The sequence below is a fragment of the Lissotriton vulgaris genome, chromosome 10 (assembly GCF_964263255.1).
Source record: "Lissotriton vulgaris chromosome 10, aLisVul1.2, whole genome shotgun sequence".
In the NCBI taxonomy this organism is placed as follows: domain Eukaryota; kingdom Metazoa; phylum Chordata; class Amphibia; order Caudata; family Salamandridae; genus Lissotriton; species Lissotriton vulgaris.
Window position 1 is genome coordinate 345,455,915 of NC_141698.1, and position 25,136 is coordinate 345,481,050.

At 42.2% G+C, this 25,136-nt stretch overlaps 1 protein-coding gene across 2 annotated transcripts in view; it reads left to right on the top strand.

Moving 5' to 3' along the window:
• LOC147685215 (cathelicidin-2-like) overlaps positions 1-25,136 on the top strand; it is a 74,736-nt gene that overhangs the window by 20,245 nt on the left and 29,355 nt on the right. Inside the window, exon 2 of one of the 2 annotated variants that reach the window (XM_086941124.1) lies at positions 9,347-9,454. The exons of the other annotated variant lie outside the window; for it this stretch is intronic. Within the exon in view, the coding sequence (XP_086797250.1) occupies positions 9,347-9,454 (108 nt within the window). The remainder of the gene's footprint in view (positions 1-9,346; positions 9,455-25,136) is intronic. 2 annotated transcript variants of the gene reach the window in all.

Genomic DNA, 25,136 nt, shown 5'->3' on the forward strand with positions numbered 1-25,136 from the left:
AGGTAGTTCTGAAAAGAACTTTTTTTTTGTTTTTGTTGTTTTAATTTTTTTTTATTAGTTTTCTGAACATTTTTTATATTTTTTTGTTTTTTTCTGAACATTTTGTATTTTTTTTTATTTTTGGGGGGGAGGGGGAAACAAAAATGATTCATCGAAGAGGGCTCAACAGGAGCAACAAAAAAAAGAAGAATTTATTTTTGGGGGCGTTTTGGACATACATGATTTTTGATTGCTCTTATTATAAGAGTTATGCTACTTTCGCGGTAGCATAATATTTGATTGCACCTCACACAAACTTGTTTCACTTCCCCCATGTCCATTTGAATATTCGGGATCAACTCCCTTGCTTCTGGTCCCGAAACTTCTGGCACGACCGATCTTCTGGCTATTGCTGGGGAATTCTGTTGTTCGTCCCGAAGCTGAGCAGCACTATAATTATTTGGGTGCCACCTACTCATGTGCCTGTGCATAGTAAAATTCCCATAACTATATTTTTTGTCCGTCCCCCTTGAAAGGCGATCATCACAGATACGGCAAAAGACATATCTGGCGTTCACTTTCTTTTGCCCTGGTGGAAATTTAAAAAATTGCCAGATGAAATTTTCCTTCCTGTTGTACCTCCTGGGCTCCTCTGGCAAATATTCAGGCTCTTCCTCCTCTTCCTGATCTTCCTCTTCTTGAAAGATTGGTTGAGTAGGTGGTCTTTTCTTTCCATGAGGAGGTGGAGGTGGTGGTGGGGGAACACTACCAGAAGCAACAACTGAAGCCATTTCTCTGGAATGTAAAAAGGTCTTTCTCTCACCAAGATGAAAGTCAGAGTGAGGAAAGAATGAGGGGTTTTCATCATTTGGGAAAAGCCAAAGTTCTAAACCAATGAAAAGTGTTAATTTTAGATCACATGACCTAGTATTACATCATTAGGAAACCAAAAGTGAAATGAACCAATGAAAAGTGTTATTACCGAGTCACATGACCTGCTGTGTTTACGTTTCGCGCTTTGCGCCGCTTTCCGGTCCGCTTCCGGGTCCGCTAACTTGGCGCGTCCGATAACGTATTACGCGACAACGCAAAACGTCATTCTAACGTAACAGTTACGCTAAAAGAACGTTTACCGGTTCGCGGACTGGGAGCGGAACAAAAAAATATTTTTAAAAAAAATGTATTAAAAACATGTAAAATATATTTTAAGATTTAAAAAAGAATACATTTTACAGCTACAGATATTAGCTTTCAAAAAACCATTGAAATTCAATGAAAAAACCATAGGTTATAGAGAATATATAGTTAGGAATTAGCATTTACAAAACCTTAAAAATTCACTGAAAAAACCATAGGTTATAAACCATATATAGTTAGGGAATAGCATTTTCAAAACCTTATTTTACTCGCATAAACCCATTGAAATTCCATATATAGTTAGATGCGCTAACTATATATCGCGCACCTGCAATCCACTGCTGATGATGTCACATATTACATCATTCATGACATGGTCAGTGACATCACTGATGACATCACTGATGACATCTCAAATGACATCACTGATGACATCACTGATGACAACATCCAGTGACTGTATGTTTCTGTAAAGTTAAAATATGTCTTACATATTGAAGAATGAGTGGATGTATAAGTGTCTGGATGAAGGATTTAGTAGGTGCATGACTGACTGTATGAGTGAGTGATTAAATGTGTCTCACTGAGTGCATGGGCTAGTGACTAAACTGTCTTAATTTGTGCATCATTATGTCTGTTGTTCTGTAAACTGTTGCATGTGTTTATAAGTAGCTATATGAGTAACTATATGGGTTATTGATTGGTTGCCCAAGTATTTGTATGGGAGACTGAGTGTGTGTGTGGGTGGCTGGGAGGTGTATGACTCTGTGCATAGATGTGTGAGCAGTTGATTCACTAGATGTATGGTTTCAAACGTGCATGTGGAAACAGCTGTATGGGCGGTTGACTGTGTGCATGAGTGTATTGGTGAGTGAATGGATATCTCAGTGCTACATGTCAAAGTAAGTACATATGTAAAACACAGTACATGTGAGAGTTGACATATATAAATAACTGTGCATAAGAGCCAGTGAATGTGTGAGTGGCTGTATGGATCATTGTGAACTTGTATCAGGGATTGTATAAGAGAGTAAATATGTGTTAGTATATGTTTGAATAAGTAAAGTTTGTATAACTGTATAGTTGAGGAAATGGAGGTGTGATTGATTCTTTGCATGACTGACTAGGTGTGTGAGTAACTCCATGGATGAGTGACAGTCTGTGAGTGTCTGTTTACACTGATTGTATCTAAGGTTATATTAGAGTCTGAAGAGGTTCATCGTATTATCACATGAATGATATCATCAGTGATGTGATCAGTAATGTCAAATGAGATGTCATCAGTGATGTCATCAGTGATGTCATTTGAGATGTCATCAGTGATGTCATCAGTGATGTCACTGACCATGTCATGAATGATGTAATATGTGACATCATCAGCAGTGGATTGCAGGTGCGCGATATATAGTTAGCGCATCTAACTATATATGGAATTTCAATGGTTTTATGCGAGTAAAATAAGGTTTTGAAAATGCTATTCCCTAACTATATATGGTTTATAACCTACGTTTTTTTCAGTGAATATATATATATATCCAATGTTTCCCCTGCTGTGGGCTCTTCTCTATCTACGGTGGAGTTTTTTGGATATATATAGATATATATTTTCCAAAGAGTTGCCCAGAGATGGAGCCGCAGTTTGTTTTCTAAATAAAGGTTGACACCTACCTGCACACGGAGTGCGGCTCCATCGCAACAAGAGTTGCCCAGAGATGGAGCCGCAGTTTGTTTTCTAAATAAAGGTTGACACCTACCTGCACACGGAGTGCGGCTCCATCTCTGGGCAACTCTTTGGAAAATGGATATACGGCGACTCCAGGCCGTGGGATTGACGCACCGCCCCTGGATTGATCTGGGGTTGCGTGGGGGATAAGATTTTCCTTACGATCGACGTGGACAAGAAATTCATTTCAAACATTCGGAGGCTTAATATAGAGCTGCACCATCGGTCCCTTTATTGAAACACGAGCAACTAACCCACTGGAGGCTAACAAAGTGCTGATTTAAACTGCAGGTTCCGGCATGCAGCGGGAGAGTGAATACATTAAGTGGCACATCGGAGGCTAATAATCATCACTGAAGCAATATGCAGGGAACAATGCAGGCGCACGTAATGGAGCTGCTCGTGTTTGGCCTCTGAGGAAAGGGAATGTTTTCCATGAAACGCGTAAGGCCAAGGGACAATCACGGAATGGGAAGCAGTTTGTTTTCCAAATAAAAGTTGTTATCTACCTGAACACGGAGTGCGGCTCCATCTCTGGGCAACTCTTTGGAATATATATATATATATATATATATATATATATATATATATATATATATATATATATATATATATATATATATATATATATATATATATATATATATATATGGAACTAAGATAAGAAAGAAGTAACATGACTTTATTGATCAAGGACTATTCAGTGCCCCCATCCTAAAGATATTGACTTTCTGAAGTTGGGGCAGCAAAAGCTTTAGCAGCTAGTTGTTGTTTGGGGAAAACACCTACACAAAATATTTAGGACTCACATAATTGGAATGTTGTTATGAGGATCATAGCTGCTTTGGAAATCTTTTGCAGTTTATAGGTCTCACTCTGGCCTTTCCAGGCTTGTTGAACTGGCAGTTGTTGGATCCTCAGGTTCAGCTGAGAGGGAGGTGTACAGGTATAGTTAAGTGTTGTATAGGTAGGTTCAGAGGTCGAATTAGGAGTAGAGATAGCTGCATGTGGAGTGTGGGAACTTTTTCAGGTGTCCAGTGCAGGCACGAGCTAATGGGGTCAGATTTTGACAATCTGAGCCTTTTACTATTGGTCATTCCAAGGTCTCACCAACTCTGGAAACACTGGATCTCTTTTTGAATAAGGTAGTTGGAGATACCCCGGTAATTCTGGGAGGCGACCTAAACTGCAACTTCGAACCTGTTTCTGGTATTAATGATGTTTTGAGGACGAGGACCAGGTGTACAAAATCCCCCAGCTTGAAACCTCAAACTCTGTTAAGTGCTCCACTTTGGCCGTTCAATTGCTAAAGCTAACTGCAGACCATGGTCTTAGAGCATGCAACGGCCGCCTCCCTTCGGATTTGTCAAAAAATCCTACCTTTGCGAAATCCAATAGTAATTTGGATTTCATACTTGTTTCCCTTAGCCTTTGGCATTATTTGATTGATTTGAAAGTGGCAAGTAGGGAGGAAAGTGATCACTACCCTTTAGAACTTTACATTGATGTGCAAATGTTTAGTGATATTACTGCCAACCTAGCTACTCCTTCATCTGAGACCATCAATGGCAAAATATGTGAGGATATACACATAAATAACAATAGGCGTGCAGTAAAATGGCCCCATATTTTGTCTGATGGTAAGGCCCTAGCATCGGTGTACTCTCTTTTTGGGGAAATGTTCGGACCTATAGCTGGTGATTCTTTCCTACCTGTCCACTTTGATCATTTTATTGAACTGCACAATGTCTTTTTCAGTGAATTAAAAACTTGCTTATCAAAAATGCCAAGGAAAAAGCAACAAAATATAAGAGTGGGGAGTCACGGAAAATTATGGTATGATCATACATGCAGGCTGGCCAAGAGAAATCTCCTGCTTGCCATTAAAAGCAAATCAAAGGAAGGAGTCAAACTTGCAAGGGAGGCATATAAGTGTGCCCTAAAAATATCGAAAAAACTATGGGAAGAGTCGATCTGGTCAGAAATGTTAGTTGCTGCAAAGACTAATGATAATGTTGGCTTTTGGAGGCTGGTGGCAAACGAGGGGCATGCAGGCAGAGCTGTAAAAGACACGTTTTTGGATGAAATTACATGGGTGACCCACTTCACATCCCTTTATAAACATTATGACGGTGATGACAACAAGATACCATGGTTCCCTCCTCCCATTGAACCCCTTGACTTCACATTGGAGGAAACAATAAGGGCGATTAATGAACTAAAAAACTGCAAAGCACCAGGCCCTGATAAAATACCGGGGGATCTATACAAACATGACATTGAAGTATGGGCTCCTTATGTAAATCGTTTGTTTAATGTTTTGTCTACAAATTGTCGCTTTCCAGATAGTTGGCGTGCAGCGGAAGTTGTGTTAATTTTTAAAAAGGGGAATAGATTGGTACCTTCAAACTATAGACCTATTAGTTTAATGGACATCTTGCAAAAACTCTATTCTAAACACCTACTATTCCGGATTAATGATTGGCTGGAGGATTCAAAAATAATTTCTAAATTCCAAGCTGGCTTTAGGAGCAAGACTAGTACTATAGATCAAATATTCAGATTCTGTTGTTTGATCTGGAAGTACGTGCACATTAGGAAAGGTCATTTGTATGTAGCTTTCGTAGATCTGAGAGCCGCATTTGACCTTGTCCCTCGCAACTTGCTCTGGAGGACCTTAAGTGAGGCAGGCTTGCCAGGGTGTCTTTTGGCCCAAATAGTAGAGTTGCATGCTGGAAATTATGCAAACATCAGGTGGGGTCCAAATGGCGAACTGACACGTAACATCCCCATTGAACGTGGGGTTCGTCAAGGGTGTGTCTTGGCCCCTACCTTGTTTTCTTTGTTTGTTAATGATGTTCCCAATTATTTGAATGGTTGTACTAATGATTCCCCGCAGCTTAACAGAGAGAGGGTGCCTGCGTTGCTCTTTGCGGACGATACCATTCTCATATCCCAGACCAAGAAAGGACTCCAGGCACTCTTAAACTCCTTTAGCTGTTATTGTATGACCAAGGGCCTGGAAATAAATGCTGATAAAACGAAATGTATGGCATTAAACCCTAGCAAACCGGACAGAGGGTTTTTGACTTTAAATGGCCAGAAACTAGGAACAGTGGAAAACTTTTCCTATCTGGGCATTACACTTGATTCCAAACTAAGTTGGAAGGCCCAAATTGAGAAAAGTAAGGTATCATTTGCCCACAACGTCAAACCAATCATATGTAGACTAAACACTAGCACAAGCAAGAGTGTAGCCCCTGTCTTAGAGCTTTTTAAATTTAAAATTCAATCTGCTGTGTTGTACGGAGCAGAGATTTGGGGACCGTGGGCCAGAGATAGCTTTCAGGGTTTGGACAACAAATTCATGAGAGCTATTGTAAGGGTCCCGAATAGTACACCCTTAATACCCCTCCAGCTTGACTTGAATTTTAAAAGAACAGATTACTTTGCCATTATAAGACCATTAATGTTTTGGGTTAGGTTGTGGTCTACCCCAGAACTGCTTGAATACAGAAATGGCCTCCAAGAATTGTTGATCCTTGATTCTTTTAACTCTATTCAGTGGCTTGTGCACATTAAGAAATGGTTCACGCTTCTGGGCCTATACTCAATGTGGGAGAATCCAGACAATTTACCGGCTTTTTCCAAATCTATACTAAACCGAGCCTTTTGGTCTTACATGAGTGACAGGCTCATACATGAAAGCAGAGTTGGATCCCTAACCCAAGATTTGTTATCTTTTAAGGACGAACCCCTCTTCGAATCCTTTTTAGACGAAATAGAGCCACCTATTGCAAAGTCCCTTTATCTGAAGTTTAGATATGGGATTCTTATGTTGAGCTATAACACAGAACGTTGGTCACAGAAAAGATTGGGAGGCCCGAATGTCAAAAGCGGGTGTTGTTCTATGTGTTCAAACCCCTGCAAGGAGAATGAGGTTCACATGTTGTTTGTATGTAGTGCCTACCTGAAGGCTCGAAAGAAATGGCTAAAACCCATGTGCACTCTCCTAGGAACCAGATCCTGCTTTACAGCATATAGGATCATAAAAAGCAATACAACTCAGTTTATTGTATTTAGCATAAGTAGGTTCCTCTACTCTGTGTATATTACTCGCAGGAAACTTGGACAGATACTTTGAGTAGAACTTTTGTATATATCGATAAAAATCTGTTGCCAAAACGAAATGTGTTTTAAACTAAGGAGATGAAAACTAACTCTTGTATTACATTTTTAAACTTACTGTTTTAAAATGTTGTTGTATGTATGTTATTACAACTGTCTGTTTTTTATTTATACGTGTCTTTTATGGCCAACCTGGCCGAAATAAATAAATAAATAAATATTGGTGAACTTGGCATTGACCATATACTAGTGAGCCTCAAAATGAGCACCAAGTACAACCTTTTATTACTTGACCCTCAGGGCAGTGAAGTGGAGCAGTCTAAGGCTTACTCTGGGAGATCTTGTAGGCTTAGGGACTCAGAATTCAACAGACCATCCGATATCAATCAATACATCGATGTCCAGGCAGTGTTTTTGGCATTTCACATGTTACATTGGCATCATATCTATGGGTCTTGGTGTATTTGGGGCACAGCCTCTGTTCTTCCACTAGGACAGAGTTAAATCAGTAAATGTGCATAATGGACTCTGCCCACTTGAGAGTATCCAGCAGACAACTTCAGTTTCATGGACTGTTCCACCTCTTGTGATTCATGGGACCCCATGGTCAGGAGCTAGTTCAGTTTAAGTTCAACAAGATAAAGTTACCTTCCATGGTCACAATTTGCACAGTAGCTTCTCTGTCTACTGGTTGACAGAATGTGTTTGTCAGTAGTCGGTGGGGTAACCCCGCTCAAAGTGGTGGGCCCCTTGCACTGCCCAGAGTGAAGATTGTTTTTCTCTGCCCAGGCCCAGACAACACGATTGTGATATGTGGAAAGGGTTCCTGTGCACCACAGATGAGCATTGGCATTGCCACTAATGGTGATGAAGCATTTGTGCTCAAGTCCGACTACTCTTGGGTCAGAGGCTTGCCCGCTTGATTGCATCAGCCTGTGTCCACTTCCAGTGAACGGAGTGCAAGAAAATGGCATGGGACTTTTAAAGGGACCATCTGTCTCCTCTCCTCCACAAGTTAAAGTTTCATCTACTTCAAAGGATCTCTAGACTGTCCTAAATTAGCCATGCAATTCACAGTACTGTCAGTGTCTATCTTCACCCACTTTCTGAGGCACTACTTGGATTTAGGAGAACATACGGGATTCCTGTGTCGCTAGTGCCCCATGTGACAAACACATGCTACACAAATAAAAGTAGCACTAACACATGTGCCACTCATGTCCCACCTGGCTGTAGCAGAGGACCCAGTTACAGGGGGACTGATAGACCCAGAGTATGAGGTAAATATTTGTGTAAATGAAGATGTAGAGCTAGTGTTATAACGTAAGTGTTACAGAAATGGTCAGAGTTATCCCTGACACCAAAGATGCATCATGTTGGACCTGCTGCATAGTGAAGATTTTTACCTTTTGCTATCTCAGATATACAACATGAGAAAGAAGCTCTATCAGTAATTTATTAAATGACTGGAACAATCTAATGGCCCTTTTATAGGTTCTACCTGAAGGCAAGACGTCCAGATATAAGCAATATTTACTTTGTGAAAAAGAAAATCAAAAATTAACATTTTTCTTTTGCAGTCTGCCTCCGGCACTATCAATTGCTGAGTGTTGATTCCACCCGGGCCTCTTTCTCCAACACTATACACTTACTTGCTGTCTATCTTCCCTGTTTTATCCCTTTATCACTGTTTTCCTATATTTCTCTTCCTCTTTATTTCTTTCTACCCTTCTGCTTTTCTTTCCCCTCTTACTCTAGGTTAAAGTCTGTTGATGAAAAGTAAGTCCCGGTCAACAAACATGAGTGCTGGGACCTACCTGGGCATAGTGATATTAGTCCCAGGTTAAGCAGCTATAATTGGCCTCGCCTCTCAGGGATATTTACGTCACTGAATGAAGCATGTACCTATCATCAACCCACTATGTTCACTGGAGTGGTGTGGCTCACTGGTTAGAGGTGGCAGACCCAGAAGCAGAGAACGGCCTGGGACCAGGGTTCAATTCCCGACGCGGCAGGGTCGTGGACCAGGGTCAGCGGACTCAATAATTCTCGCCTCGGTGCCTACTCTAACCAGGGATCACACAACTCTGGGCATTAAGCTTGCCTCATCTCTACAACGGCCCCCCACAGACGCCGGTGATGCCTGGTTTCACCTTGGAGATACCCAGAAGGGACCATCTCACAGGGAAAGCCAGGACGGGTTCCCCAGCAGTCTTCAGCGCCGGGACGCTTACGGGCAGCTGTGCGCTTTACAAGTCCCACACATTTACATTTACATTTACACTTAAAAAAAAATGTTGATAAGACTATTGAGACAAGCATACCCCACATACATACGCTAAACCACCTAACTGCCTCTATCCTTTCTTTACTTTGCAGAACTTTGACTGGGGGGTTCACTTTAGCATCAACTTCACAATCAAAGAGACAGATTGTCGAAAAAGCGCGGTGTACGACGTTCAAGTCTGCAAATATGGAAGTAAAGGGGTAGGTACATGTTTAAAACTAAAACCACACCACCTGCACATATAGATTTTCTAATGTGTAATTTTTTTAAAAACTTTGTTGTATGCTTATGCATTCTTCCTCTTTGGAAGTGTGGTAAATATTTTACTGTATACGAGTTTGCCATATAATTTCGGACAAGTAAAGAAATAGCTCAATCAAATGAGAGGCAGAGCCCGTGGTGTCTGAGTCTTAAGGGCTTTAATCAAGAATGATGACTCGAGCCATGGAAATCAATTCCATCAATACAAGGGGTCGGGTATGCAATGATGGCAGAAAGATGTCAACGATTTATTAACAGTACATGACATATATAGTAAAATGACACAATGGCAGTGAATACAGTAGGCGTGACAAGTGAAATGTATATGATAAGAACACATGTGCGTAGCAAAGAGGCGTGAACAAGGGTGTACACAGAGGCGTACACTGGAAACGTCACAGAAAAGTGTCACAAGTGGGTGGATGCTTAGAGAATTCTTGCAGAGTCAGCTGAAACCTGTGGCCTGAATGCGAGCGCAGCTAATATGACGTGTGATTGACGTACATCTGGAGGAAGCTAAGGGTCTGACTTTTAGCACTAGTAGAGGAGACAGAAGTCTGGCATGTCAGATCGACCTGTCCCTATAACATATCTGATATCTAGTATTTGGAGGATGTTTAATCTAGAGTAAAAGGTCTCTTGGGCAGAGGCTACTCTATACTGAATGTTAGTGCATGCATAGGTGTCTGCGTGTCTACGTGCGGGGCCATGGGCCTACTCTGGCAACGGGAACTGTAAATTACTTGCACGGAGACAGGAAGACTTGCTCTTTGCTCTGCAGCCGGGGATATGTTTACCTAAATCACTAGACAGGAATGTGTTTTCGAGGAGCTGAGCTGGCCACGCTGATAACTTGAAGGTAAAATACTGTTTTTGGCAGGCAGACCAGGCCGAGCCGGGCACCGCTCGCTTGGCAGGAAGTAAGGTAGAGGTCAGGGATGCATCTCCATGCTGCAGCTTTCAGAGGCAGAGACAGACGTGGCTTGAAGACAGAAATCAGGGCCTAGCTCGGCAGAGCCAGGAAAAAACGTGAAAGTGCACCATGTAAAGACGGTGGCACGGCATACTTAGGAACTGAATTATCGATCCATTCATGGTGGATCTGATAGAGGACATGTTAACGTTGGACGCAAATGTATTTGCGTCTTCAGATTTGGTTGTGGAGGGAAATTACATGTACTTGAAACTCGTACATGGAGCCGTTGGGGTACACGTTGGGGACACATTTGACCATAAAAATTTCAATTACCTCATTCCCTCCTTGTCCCCTAAGGACCCTTCAAGATATATCGATTTTCATGAGACCATCAATCTGTTCATATAACATCATCTGCTCTTCTTTCTTTCTTCGGGAATGGGAGCGTGAACTTGAATGGGGAACACAAGCTGTGGCGCACAAGCCGCAAATCGCTGGCCCACATTGTAGACATAGACAACAACTGAACACTATGGCCAATATGATTCCTAGGAATGACAGTAGCTTCCATCCCCAGGCTGTGATTACACTCCAGAGCCAACCGGACCAAGTCCAGGAGCCTGGATTCTGGTGTATCAGATGGGCAATTTCGTGAAGTCTGGTGATAGCTTTATAGACCGATGGCGCGTTATTTGGAATAAACACGCAGCAACTGGATCCGATGACTCTACAAGCTCCGCCCCTATCGGCCAGGATGACGTCAAGGACAAGGCGGTTCTGAAGAACAACAAGTCTCATAGCAGACTGCTCCTCTGTTAAGTTGCCCAAAGCAGAAGTAGTCTCATTCACTACGGCTCCAAGTATTTTGGTTAATTTGCGTATCAGTTTACTATTGGAGACAGTGCCTAGATAGGGAAAGAATCCTTTATTGAAATCTGTATATTGTTCCCATGTAGTTTCAGTCTGATCAACTATTGGGAGGTCTCTCTTGTGTCTAACAATATTAAGGCGGGAATTCCTGTGATAGTCAGATGGGGCTAGGAATACTGGTGGCAATAAGAATGCAATGAAACAGGTACCATCCCAGTCTGGAGGTAGACAGACATAAGCTGTCTGACCACATATAAAGTAGGAGTGTCTGGAAGCTTTGAATGTAGACTTACCTTTATCACTAAATTCGACCACAGTAGTACAGTCACTGTGACCTAGATGTACTGAACCATTCTTTCTGACACACAATACACCTTTCGCTGGTAGAACTGATATGGATGGTAAGTCCGGACTAGTCTCTGACTGAACATTTAGAATCATGAGGTTAAGTGTAAAATTGCCTAATCCATACACGTCATTTTCCAAATCTGTCCCTGTCATTTGTGGAAGACCCTCCTCGTTTGAAAAACATGCTTTGTTCATGACTGTGTTCAGATTTCCCCATATCCAATTGCTTTGGGAAACTCTAGATTCGGTGTTTATAGAGGATATTAAACTAAACCATGCACCACAAGAACCATTATGTGTAAACGGGTAAGGAAAGAGGGGCAGAGCTCCCTTGTAGTTCTGATAGGGAGGGAGTCGGCCACATATCCAACAATTAGTGGCATTGTTGATCTGGTGAGAATGGTGTAACATACGAATAAATGTATTGTTGCGCAACGCAAGTCGATAAGACAATTCGTGTGGAGGAAGAGCACTAAACGTGTGCTCGACAGTGTCATTAGAAAAAGAATGTGCAAGAGGAAAATACATATATAACATCCAACTCATAGCAATAATCGTGAGACTCAGAAAAAACATAATAAGCAATGTGCAGACGCATCTGCTCCGGAGACTTTTACGATATTTTTGTTTCTTGGTCTCCTGTCTATCTCTCTCTCTATTTGGGTCTAACTTATACATTGTCAGAAACTGCCTAACCGCTTCACCCGAGAGGGACTTAAACAATTAAACTGTCTGACTTACTAGACCTCAATTTCTGTCGATACTCCTCTTGGGGAGTTTTCTCTAAGAGGGGGAGTTTGGTATCAGTCTCTGGTATGTGAGAGTTCTGAGATTCAGTCTTTGGCGGAAGTCCATGAAAGCGTTTCACATGACTTGAGTGAACCCAGCCCTTCCGCCCCTCCAACTTTACAGCAGTCCTGGTTGTTAACAAAACGATCTTCGGCTCCTTCCAGCGGGGCTCCAGAGGGCTTGACCTGTCGAAATTTCGGACGACTACAACGTCCCCCGGGACCAGTTCATGTGGCTTCACTTCGGTGTTGTCTGGGAAGGCTGCCGCAACCTGTGAACGACATGATTGTAGTGCAGACATCAAGGAAGCAAGGTAATCTGTCAGCATAGTACTGTCAACATCTGTAATTTTTCACGGCAGAGGCGTCCCCCACATATTAGGAGGTCTACCGAAGACCACCTCATACGGGGATAGCCCTGTCCTGGAATGGGCTACCATTCTCATATAAAAAAGAGCAACTGGCAAAGCTACTATCCAATCCACTCCCTTCTCTTTACACACTTTGGCAAGGCGAGTTTTCAGAGTCTGATTGTGCCGCTCCACGAGACCTGCTGCCTCAGGATGTCGGACACAGTGAAACTTCCACTGGTACCCCAATAGAAGTGAGACCTGCTTCATAAGTTCAGATGAGAATGGCTGACCGTTATCTGAATACACGACACGGGGCAAACCGTATCGAAGAAAAAACTCACGAACTAGCTGCTTGGCAGTGGTCGGGGCAGTATAATCTGGGACGGGATATGCTTCTGTCCATCGGGATAGGGCACATACAACTACGAGGACATACTTAAATCCTCGGCATCTTTCCATCTGGATATAATCCATCTGGAGGACTTCAAAAGGATAGTCGGGAGGATGAAATCCACCTTGCTCTACGGGAACACCTTTTCCTGGATTGAACTGACAACAGATCATGCAGGTACGCACTTTCTGTTTTGCTGCTGCTCGTAAATGCTTGTTGAACCAGAGGTTCTGTATACTGTTTAACATGGCTTTTTCGCCTAAATGTGCTGGACTATGTGCTGTGTTGATGATAACCTGAACCATAGAGTTGGGGAGAAACCATGTGGTCTTTCCCTTCGTCATCCATCCTTGGTCTGTCTGGACCCCTCCTTGTTCAGCCCATTTCTTTATTTCATCTGGAGTAGCATGTGTCTGTATGTCGATGACATCTTGTGTGGGGTCCCTGACGGTCATACAGTGTGTTGGTGAGTTTACATCAGTCTTTGCCATATCAGTCGTTTGAGTTTGAGTCAGTGCTGTATGTTTCGCTATTCGATCTGCAAAATCGTTGCCCTGAGAAATAGTGTCTATGACTTTCGTATGTGCTTTTCACTTCATGATAGCTATAGCTGTAGGCAAATGTATGGCTTCTAACAGAGCTTGAATGAGGGGGCCATGCTGAATCTTGGCTCCGTGAGAGGTTAAGAAACCTCTTTCTTGCCAGAGGACACCGAAGTCGTGTACGACTCCGAATGCATAACGGGAATCTGTGTATATGTTTACTTTCAAGTTCTTGGCTCGTATACAGGCTTGGGTCAGAGCAATGAGCTCTGCTGCTTGAGCAGACAGGGTGTCAATGCGATGTGTTTCTATAACTTCAGTTTCAGTGGTCACTGCATATGCGGCCACTAACTCTCCTGTGCTTGTCCTTAAACATGAACCATCCACATAAAGTGTCAGGTCTGGATTAGGTAATGCAACATCTGTCAAGTCTTGTCGGGGTTTCGTAATTGTGTCAACGTCATCCACGCAATCATGTGGAGTAGGATCTGCTGTGCTCGATGGTAGAAGTGTAGCAGGATTCAGTGTATTGCAGCGTCTGATTTCTATGTGTGGTTGGAATAGTGTCAATTCATAACCTGTCAGTCATGCTATAGTCAAGTGTTGAGTCTGTGTTCTGTTTAGGAGAACCTCTACAGAATGTGGAACCTGTACTGTCAATTGATGTCCTAATACAATGGAGTCACTTTGTCTGATTGCTAGAGCTGTTGCTGCGACTGACTTTAAGCACGCAGGCAAGGCCTGGGCTACTGGATCCAATGTACTCGAAAAATAAGCACACGGTCTGTGTTTGTCTGCTTGTAGCTGAGTGAGAACCGACAACGCTGTGCCATCGCGTTCTGTGACAAAAAGTGTAAAAGGTTTGCTGTAACATGGGGTTGCTAAAACTGGTGCTTGACATAAGGCTTTCTTTAACTCGTCAAAAGCTTGTGTATGTTCCTGAGTCCAAGGGAGGACAGTCGAAGACGCTGCCTCCTGTGTTGTCAACTGTATAAGTGGTTTCGCTAGAAATGCATATTGTGGAATCCATTGTCTGCAGTAGGAAGTGAGTCCAATAAAGGCTCGTACTTCTTTCTGTGTCTTGGGTTGCGGAAGATGTGCAATTAACTGAATTCGTTCGGGTGTCAGCTGCCTACCCCACTTGGACAGCAAGTGCCCAAGGTACACCACTTGCTGGGCACAGAATTGTAGCTTCGAAGGAGACACCTTGTGTCCCTTGTCCGCCAAAAAATGCAAAACTGTCAGTGATGCTTGTTCACATTCTGGTTCACTACGGGCGGTGATCAATAGATCATCGACGTATTGGAGTAGGGCAGTGTTGGCAGGCATGTGAATACTGTCAAGCTGTCGTTTTAATGCTTGGCTGTAGATGCTGGGGCTTTCTGTGAATCCTTGAGGTGCGCGTGTGAATTTGAAGCTTCGGCCATTTAAACAGAATCCGAAAAGGTATTGGCTTTCCGGATCAATGGGGACACTAAAGAAGGCGTTCTTGAGGTCTATTACAGTAAAGAACGTCGCTTCGGAATCAATAGCTGTCAATAGGGATGAAATGTCTGGGACCACAGGATACTGTGGTATAATGCATTTATTTAATTCTCGCAAATCGATCACTAATCGATAAACGGGAGGTGCATTTAGATCTGTACGTTTAAGAATTGGAATGATAGGGGAATTACAAACATTGGAGTCGGTTTCTACAACCACTCCTTGTGCAATGAGCTCGTCAATGATTTTCAGTAAAGCCACTACAGCATCTGGTGGTAACTTGTATTGTCGGATACGTGGTAGTACTACTCCTGGCTTGAGTGTGACACGATATGGAGTAATGTGCATACAACCTACATCAGTGGGGCCTTTTGCCCACAAATGTGCAGGTACATTCTGTAACCTAGGATCAAAATCTCTCAATACATAATGTCCCTTAAAATCACGAAGGAACAACCTTACTCCTTCCGGAGAACAACAAATTACAGCTCCTAGAGCTTTCAGGGTCTTAATACCAAGCAAGTTTTCTGGACATGATTTCGTGAGCAATAAGTCTGTAGTACGAGATAATGGACCAACTGCTAGGGGAACAGGTTTTGATACTTCATTGACTATAGGCTTTCCTGAAAATCCAAGGGAAACATTCTGTGAGCCTGAGAGGGGTGCCCCTGGAACCTTGTCATGACTGATGGTCGTTCTGCTTGCCCCTGTGTCAATCAAAAATTTTCTATCCTTCCCTAATACCTGACTGTGTACATAAGGACCTTCTTGATCTACAGGAACCTCGATAAGGGGCAAGCCAACCTCCCTCTCTAGGCTGTTTCATGTGTATTGCTGATAATCGGGATAGTCAGATTGTGCATACTGGTACATCTGCTGTGTAACATGTTGTGTTGCGGCAATGGGTTGTGGCTGTGGTACCGCTACGGTCTGTTGTGGAATCTGCATAGGCTGAATATTCTGTGGAACGTGTTGTTGGACCTGGTCCGGTCTAGGAGGACGCGGCCTCTCTTTAGTTTTACCTGTGGCTATGTTGTGTTTCAAAACTGCACAATCGTTTACATAGTGACCTGGCTGTTTACAATAGTTGCATGTCCCTTTAACAGGAGCTGCTGAATTTGAATTAATGGATAGTGTCGTACCCCTTTTATGACCATCAGCTGGAACTGTCTGAGCAACTAGTACTTTCATTTTCGTGTCTTTCATACGTCTCTGTTCGTGATCATGTTCTTCCCTAATTCTGTTCTGGTGGTACTGTAACATTTGTAACATTTGGGAAGGCGTATTAGCTTGCCATGTGCTCTCGACTTTCAGTACACGGTTCTTAACCTGGGGCAGGGAATTCTCGACTAATTTTGACACAAAAAGGTGTGGGTATGACTCGCTACTTGTTTTCAGGCCACTATTAATAATAAAACATTTCTCGAATCGGGAATAAAAATCACTAGTGTCTTCGTCGTGTTTCTGTTTGCAGGCTGAGATTGCATCCCAGTCCTCCTTTTTAGTTGCCAACAACCTTGGCAAAACCTGTACTAACAATCCTGGTAATGCTTTAGTTTTCTCCCCAAGACCTAAACCTGGGGTTCGACCAGTTTCCTCGGTTTCTAATTCAGCCCAATTAATCTTTTTGTCTCCCACCTCCCATTCTTTTTCCTTGAGTTTCTCGTAAATACCGGCAGGCAATAACACTTTCAGTATTTTCATAATGTCGGGATAGGTGTAATCCCCCATGAGTAACATGTCTTTTATTTCACGGTGAAAACCTGCAGGGTCTTTATCATGACTGGGCACTATTTTCTTCATTTCTAATAATTCCATTTTAGTTATGGGCGTGTATACAAACACGCGTTCAAGGGTATCATCGGGTTTCCGGATTGGATGTACTTCTCGTAAAGGATTCTGTTTGTCTAGGTGATATGGTTGCCTAACTGGGGGTGGAACGGAAACAAGATGTGGAGTCAAGAAAGTTCTATATTTATGACGTTGTTCTAAAATCATTTCAATTAGATCGGTACCTAGACCTCTCCATCTTCTCAGGAGTAAGTCTTGCAATAAATTATATAACGGACCTGGATCAGATGCTTGGTTTTCATACTGTATAATGAGGTGTTGGGTCATATATATACCAGCTAGTCGCTGTTCTTCTGGAGTAAGACTTAAAAATGTTTGCACTACTGAATCGTCTTTATAGATGCTGTCATTCCCGGCCCACTGTACTGCGGACCGGGCTAGTTCCTGATCACGTAAGGTATTGAGTTCGTGATAACCTACTCTTTCTTTCAGTACTTTATCAGTGATTTGAAATATATGCTCAAGGGAACGTCGCTCTGGTATCGGACAAAGGTAACGTTTCTTACTTTCTAAACGAATGGGTCTGTCGGAGGGCCTATCAAGAGGATATGGTCTAGGGAGTTTCTCTCTACCTACATATGCCACCATGTCTCCCCTCGCTAGTTGCGAGGTTTCTGCTGGATTCTCTGGTTCTTCCTCATCTGAGGTTTCTTTATCGTCTGACTCGGAATGCCTTTCAGTTTCTCGTCGGGCATGTATTGCTACTATTTCTTTACGGATCTTTCTAACCATAGCATGTATACATTTCTCTCTATCATGTTTACATTCTGCAATATTCTGACTCCATTTTGACAATCTCTCCATCTCTTCTTGCGGAAAGCTGGGTTGATCTTGTTCCCTTATCAAACAATTAATCAAGAATCGCATAATTAAAGTTTTTGTCTCTACTTTCTGATGTGCCATGGCTTCACTAATACACTCCGGTCTTTCTCCTGTTCTGATAAAATGATATATATTGTCTAGATGGTCTGGCATTTCTGGTAATAACACCAAATAATCTGTAACACGTCTTAAACGCAGGGAGGCTAACATCATGGGTCCTGTTTTGCCAGGCACTGGATCATATCTGCAATCTGTAAGCTGTTCTTTACGTTTTTTGGCTGGGGCTGCTTTAGGTGTTCGCTGCATTGCTAATTCTCTCATTGTTATTCGTTGTAAATGTGGCGGGGTGCGGTAACCTCCTGTAGCACCTCCTGAGGCGGAGGATTGAGCATAACCTGGCTGTAGGGTCGGTATTTGTAACGGAGTTGGACCCTGAGTAGCAGCGGGCCCAAAGGGATTAAGCGGATGAATACCAGGGGGAACAGGTGCGGGAACCTGGTGACGTGGAGGGGTCCTGGTCGGATCAGTAAGGATCTGCTGTTGCGGACCTGGGGGCAGATTATTGTCAGCAGGTGGTACGGGTACATTGATGGGTACATTGGTATATGCGGGAGCTACGTCGTCTAAATAGGAAGAAAGGAAAATGTCTGCTGCAGTCTTATGACGTAATTTAGTCGGAACCAATGGAGGGGGCAGATCTTTCGGTATTTCCGGGGTCGCCTTGGGCAGGCCCTCGGCCAGGACTGGATACAGTCCCGTCATGATTGCGTTGCTTTGTCTTTCGCGTTGTTCCGTTCTAACTCGCTCTCCTTCTTCTAGTAGTTCTTTTTCTTTAGCTTTTTCGGAATCCTCTCTACTTTTCTCTATTTTTCTGAGTGCCTTCTCTGTCCGTCTATGTGATTCTTTACGCCATAGTTCAATGGCATCTTTCTGTGACTGTCTGGCTTTCTTTTTCCACAACGCTTCCTCTACTCTCATGATGCACTCGGCATCCCATGTCCCTGTAACGGGCCATCTCTGATTCTCTGCTAAGTCCTTCGTATAATCCACCCACAAGTCTAGGTATAATATGGCGTCTAAGCCGTGCTTGTGGTACATAAAATGTCCAGGAGTGTCCCGGGGTGGGATGGGGACTGCTTCTTCGAGTATCCCTTTCCTAGTTCCTATCTGTCGTAATTTCGAAAATAAAGGCATAGCTACCTCGATCTAGACACAATAAACACAGTAAAAGAATGCAAACAATCACTCATACCACGACATCGAAACACATTGAAACATTTCGAAACGAACAACAATAACTTGATAACTGAATACTAGATGCACTGCTAAACAGTACAGATACACTGCTAAAACAGTGCAGACCGGATCTGTGTACCCAAACCCGTCTTGACCGGACACAAATTAATGCACCCGTCTTGATGCGTCCCCAGCAACGGTACTCACCGGGAAGCACGGAACGGAAGGCCTCGGAAACTCGACTGGACTGGACCGCTATGACGTCACTGCTGCTGCTGCTGCTGCGCACTACGCATGCGCCTCGACGCTACAGGTGGGCCTCTCGATACCTCGGACACTGCTCTCTCGGCTGGGCTCTGGTCGGGATCCTCCGCACTCCTCACCGCCTCGTCTGGATGTCGACCGCAGTCTCCGTCACCTCTGTAGGCCTGAGGGAGATACAGGAAAACCTGCAGATGCGCATGGGGTCCGTCACAGCTGTAGTCGGGGGCAAAGCCTGCGACGCATCACCGGCGCGTGGGGTGGGGGAGGGGTCCCTATTCGGGCGCCAAATTATGTGGTAAATATTTTACCGTATACGAGTTTGCCATATAATTTCAGACAAGTAAAGAAATAGCTCAATCAAATGAGAGGCAGAGTCTGTGGTGTCTGAGTCTTAAGGGCTTTAATCAAGAATGATGACTCGAGCCATGGAAATCAATTCCATCAATACAAGGGGTCGGGTATGCAATGATGGCAGAAAGATGTCAACGATTTATTAACAGTACATGACATATATAGTAAAATGACACAATGGCAGTGAATACAGTAGGCGTGACAAGTGAAATGTATATGATAAGAACACATGTGCGTAGCAAAGAGGCGTGAACAAGGGTGTACACAGAGGCGTACACTGGAAACGTCACAGAAAAGTGTTACAAGTGGGTGGATGCTTAGAGAATTCTTGCAGAGTCAGCTGAAACCTGTGGCCTGAATGCGAGCGCAGCTAATATGACGTGTGATTGACGTACATCTGGAGGAAGCTAAGGGTCTGACTTTTAGCACTAGTAGAGGAGACAGAAGTCTGGCATGTCAGATCGACCTGTCCCTATAACATATCTGATATCTAGTATTTGGAGGATGTTTAATCTAGAGTAAAAGGTCTCTTGGGCAGAGGCTACTCTATACTGAATGTTAGTGCATGCATAGGTGTCTGCGTGTCTACGTGCGGGGCCATGGGCCTACTCTGGCAACGGGAACTGTAAATTACTTGCACGGAGACAGGAAGACTTGCTCTTTGCTCTGCAGCCGGGGATATGTTTACCTAAATCACTAGACAGGAATGTGTTTTCGAGGAGCTGAGCTGGCCACGCTGATAACTTGAAGGTAAAATACTGTTTTTGGCAGGCAGACCAGGCCGAGCCGGGCACCGCTCGCTTGGCAGGAAGTAAGGTAGAGGTCAGGGATGCATCTCCATGCTGCAGCTTTCAGAGGCAGAGACAGACGTGGCTTGAAGACAGAAATCAGGGCCTAGCTCGGCAGAGCCAGGAAAAAACGTGAAAGTGCACCATGTAAAGACGGTGGCACGGCATACTTAGGAACTGAATTATCGATCCATTCATGGTGGATCTGATAGAGGACATGTTAACGTTGGACGCAAATGTATTTGCGTCTTCAGATTCGGTTGTGGAGGGAAATTACATGTACTTGAAACTCGTACATGGAGCCGTTGGGGTACACGTTGGGGACACATTTGACCATAAAAATTTCAATTACCTCAGAAGCCTCACTGTGCTGTGGGGCGCACACCACTGACAGGTGCCAGACATGGTGGATAGCCTGAGGAGGAAAAGCTGCACAAGAATTTATTTGCCTTGTTCCAACATTATTGGAAACATATTGTCCTCAAATTTAAAACACACAACAAGCGGATCTGTCTTTTTGCAGTGGCATAACAGTTTTCATTAATTTAAACCCACTGGTACACGTATCAACAACCTCAGCTGGAGAAATGGCGAAGATAGCCTTGCACGCAAACTGATGGGGAGAGCGTTGCATAAAAATGGGAGATTCCTTGTCTAGGCATTCGGCCTTGATTGGTCCAACACCATTTTTGGCAGATTAAATTCGAGGAGAGCATTCCATGGAACTTGTAATGGATGTGCCAACATTGATGGACTGAGGTAGGCTTTACATTTAAGAATATAAAATATATTTAAAATAATGACAGTACATAAAGCCGTTGGACTTAAATAATACCTATTTAAAGAATAGTGTACATTTGAAGATGAATTGAAATCAAGTCAATTCAAAGTTAGTTTTATCAGGTTTTAAATAGAAAAAACTATAAAAGCACAGACAAAGTACAATACAGCAGATAACATATAATGCCAAGAAACACCAATAAAAATGAAACATAAAAATGTTAAAGATACATAAAATCTCAATTAATTGTGCAAACACAGCTAATACAGTGCATATTAGCAAGGGGTAATCACCTTAAGCCACGTGGGATATCTAGTTGATGCTATTCCTCAGCCTTACAGCAACTTAAAAAAAAAAGCAGAGTACGTTAAAGATAATATCCCCCAAAAACATTTGTGAAAACATAGGAGCCGGTCTGACTTGGGAGAAGTTTGCCCTTTTCAAGATGACAACAATATACGCCTTCCTGGGCACTTCATAAAAGCTACAAAACATAGTAAACTGCAGGGTATCCCGTTTCGGTATGTTCTTTTTGTAAAGAAAAAAGAATACTCTGTGCTACAGGACAGCGTCCTGTTGATGCAGCCCCGTAGCACAGAGTAAAATGCATTGACAAGAACTACTGTGACGGTAGTTCCTGGCAATACCTCTATAAATGACTAACTGTTTAGCGGTCATTTATAAATTAGACACACAGTCTCTCCATCATAAGGATGGTGTAATTTCTCTGTCCCCATGGTGGAATGGCAGGCCATCTGCCCTGATACAAATCAGGGCCTAAAACATTTGCAGAGATTTTACAATCATTATTAACAATTGAAATACGACAGTATTTTTTGCATATCCCTACCTCTTTAGAAGAAATAAAGGAATTAAAAAGTTGAGCTTGTCCTGATAAGAATACATGGGATAAAGAGAAAAACAATATATAAGCCAAAAGGTCCAGAGTGTTTCCTTTCCTTAAAGCAGTGATAGATTTGTGCATCTCGACTAGGTAAATATCAGAATCAAGAGAACCAGAATCTAATAACTGTTGATCCAGCATGATATTATTTTGAAAATATTTATCCAATTTTGTTTGTAGTGGATCTTGGACTACAGAATGGTTATCCCTGTAAAGGTTTTCAAATACAGTAGAAATTCTTGTATGATAAATACTTGGAGACCTATTACAATGCATTCAATACAGTTACACTCTCTTTTTTGACTTAAAAAATAGCTACCATTTTCTCAGCTTTATTCAAACCTCCATAACATTTCACCTTCATATTTAGTTATAAACAACAAGCATTAGTTGTTATCAAATAGGCTAAACATAATGGAGTTAATTAATATTCAAATTATAAAATATTTTAAATTATGCTTTATTTGGCAATAGTACAGTGGTTTCAAAGTGAACATTTCCTCTCCATACACTGTAGAATAAAGGAAGAAAATAGATAAATTAAAAAAGGGAACACAAAAGAAGGAATGAAAGAAGGTATTATAATAGAGGACATGTACCAGCTCAATTGCAGACTCTGGAGCTGATGACACTTACTATGAAAAAGATTAATAGACCGCAAATATAGAGTAGACAATCAATCAAAATGGCCTAACAAGAATAAAGTATATAACTAAGTAATATGGCAGTGAGAAACAAAACAGGGTACCACAATTACAGTATTACATACAAAATAAAAATATTATATTACACATGCTATTACACAATAACTTCAGTGCTCAAAGTCAAATATACCCAACTAGAGAACTATTGCAAAATGAGGTATGTTCAGTTTTAGAAGTTTCTGTATTGTAAAATGTGTACTTCTTGATAAATTATTACTATGGTAAGTCATCTTAAAAAGACAGGGATTTGCCAATCACTGTCTGTCATTAAGTTCTTTACGTGCTGTCTCAGTGCCACACATTCCCTTTTCCTAGCAGAAGTTGCTCTAAAGAAGTCTTCTGATATGTAAATCTTATAAGCAGACCATTTAATTGTTTCTTTTCCTTAGCGACAGTGAGAACTGACATTGATTGAGTATTCTACAAACATAACATTGCCACTCCCCTAAGTTTCCTGTTCCTACTGGACGATAGAGATTTCTTGACTAAATGATGAACCCTTTGAAAATTCAATTAATTTATATTAAGCAGCCCAAGAAGTTTAGGTAAAGACTTCTTAAAAAACACCCTAATAAATTTTCCCCCTTGGCTTCTTCTGAAAGGCTATAAAACCATAGATTATTAAGACGATGCCTGTTTTCTAAGTCCTCCATTTGCTCTGATATTTAAGTGGTACATCTTGGTCATCACTTATTCCCTATTCCACTTCCAATGTCACTCATCTGTCATCACTTTGTTGAAGCTTTTTTGTTGTTAGCATCCACAAAGTGTTGCAAAGCCTTTATTTCATTCTAAATCTTATCAAGTACAGTAGTAGATGAGAGCTTATTGGGGGTGGAGGATCATTCTTAGCTCTTTTAGATTAGGCATCTCTAGTATCTGAAGTATCTTTGGAAATTGAAATTTTTGTTGCTAAAATTAAAAACACATATTTCAGTAACTTACTCAAATGTCTAGACCTGCCAATAAAAGAACGTAGCTCTTGACAGCCAACCAGTAACAGAATAAACCAAATATATGAGATAGTCAGACTAAACAATGTGAGCATGATGTTCAGGTGCTAAATACTTAACACAGATCCAGCAGACTGTTTGTAAAAAATGTGTTGGTTTAAATAAAAAGAAAATAACGTAAATGTTCCTTTGTTAATGAAGCATCATACAGTTGTAGTTTTTAGAGAGTTAATTGTGCTATCATTGCACTGATGGTTCCACAATCTAACCCAGTACAAATAATATATCTTATTATGGACAAGCTATAAAAAAAAGAGTTCCTGGTTTGTAAATAAAGCAAAACAAGAAAAACTTTTTCACTAGACCTAAACACTGAGTTAATAGTTCAAACATTTAGTAAGAGATGCTTTGAGCAAAATCTATTAGAATAAACACAGCCACTGTGAAATATAAATTACTGAGAGACCATATTACGTTTGCTGCCTCATGAACATGAATGAAAATCTTATGTAATCATGAATTGGTTACTAAAGAGTAAATTAGTTCAGACCCAGCGCAAAAGCTTAAGAAACATGTCACAATAAATCAATAAACCAATATACCATAAACAATAGGAGGCCGGTTCAGATTCGGTAAAATCCCTTACAAATAGGCGTACGGAGCATATTTCCTGTACGGATCGTACCCTTAAACGTCCCCGTACGTACCATGAAGTACCATTCAGACCCAAAGCAGATCTCCGTACGAATCGTACGAAAAACCATACGACTTAAAAATCCGTACGATTCGCATTCGGAACACGCAGTACGCGATGTCCGTATGGATCCAAGCAGCATTTTCTGACCCAGCAAGTACGATTCGTCTTGTCAACACTCCGTACGACTCTTTTTCTATGGGAGCTCAAAACGTCCGGAAAAGGAGATTTCTACTCGAACCGCGTACGAAACGGACCCCCCCCCGGTACGGTGCGTACACCCCATGATTGCAGGGGTATGGTGCGTTCACCCCATGATTGCAGGGGTATGGTGCGTATACCCCATGATTGCAGGGGTACGGTGCGTAGGGGTATAGTACATACACCCCATGATTGCAGGGGTACAGTGCGTATGTGATTGTGTGGCTCTCCGTACGAATCGCTCATATGCAACGTTTTCCGTACGAATCGCGTTCTCATTCCCCGGTCCGGATCGTACTAGTCGGGTCGTACAGCATGTTTACGATTTGTACGGTTAACTGTGAGGGTCCGTGTCGTACAGATTTTCCCTTGCTTTTCA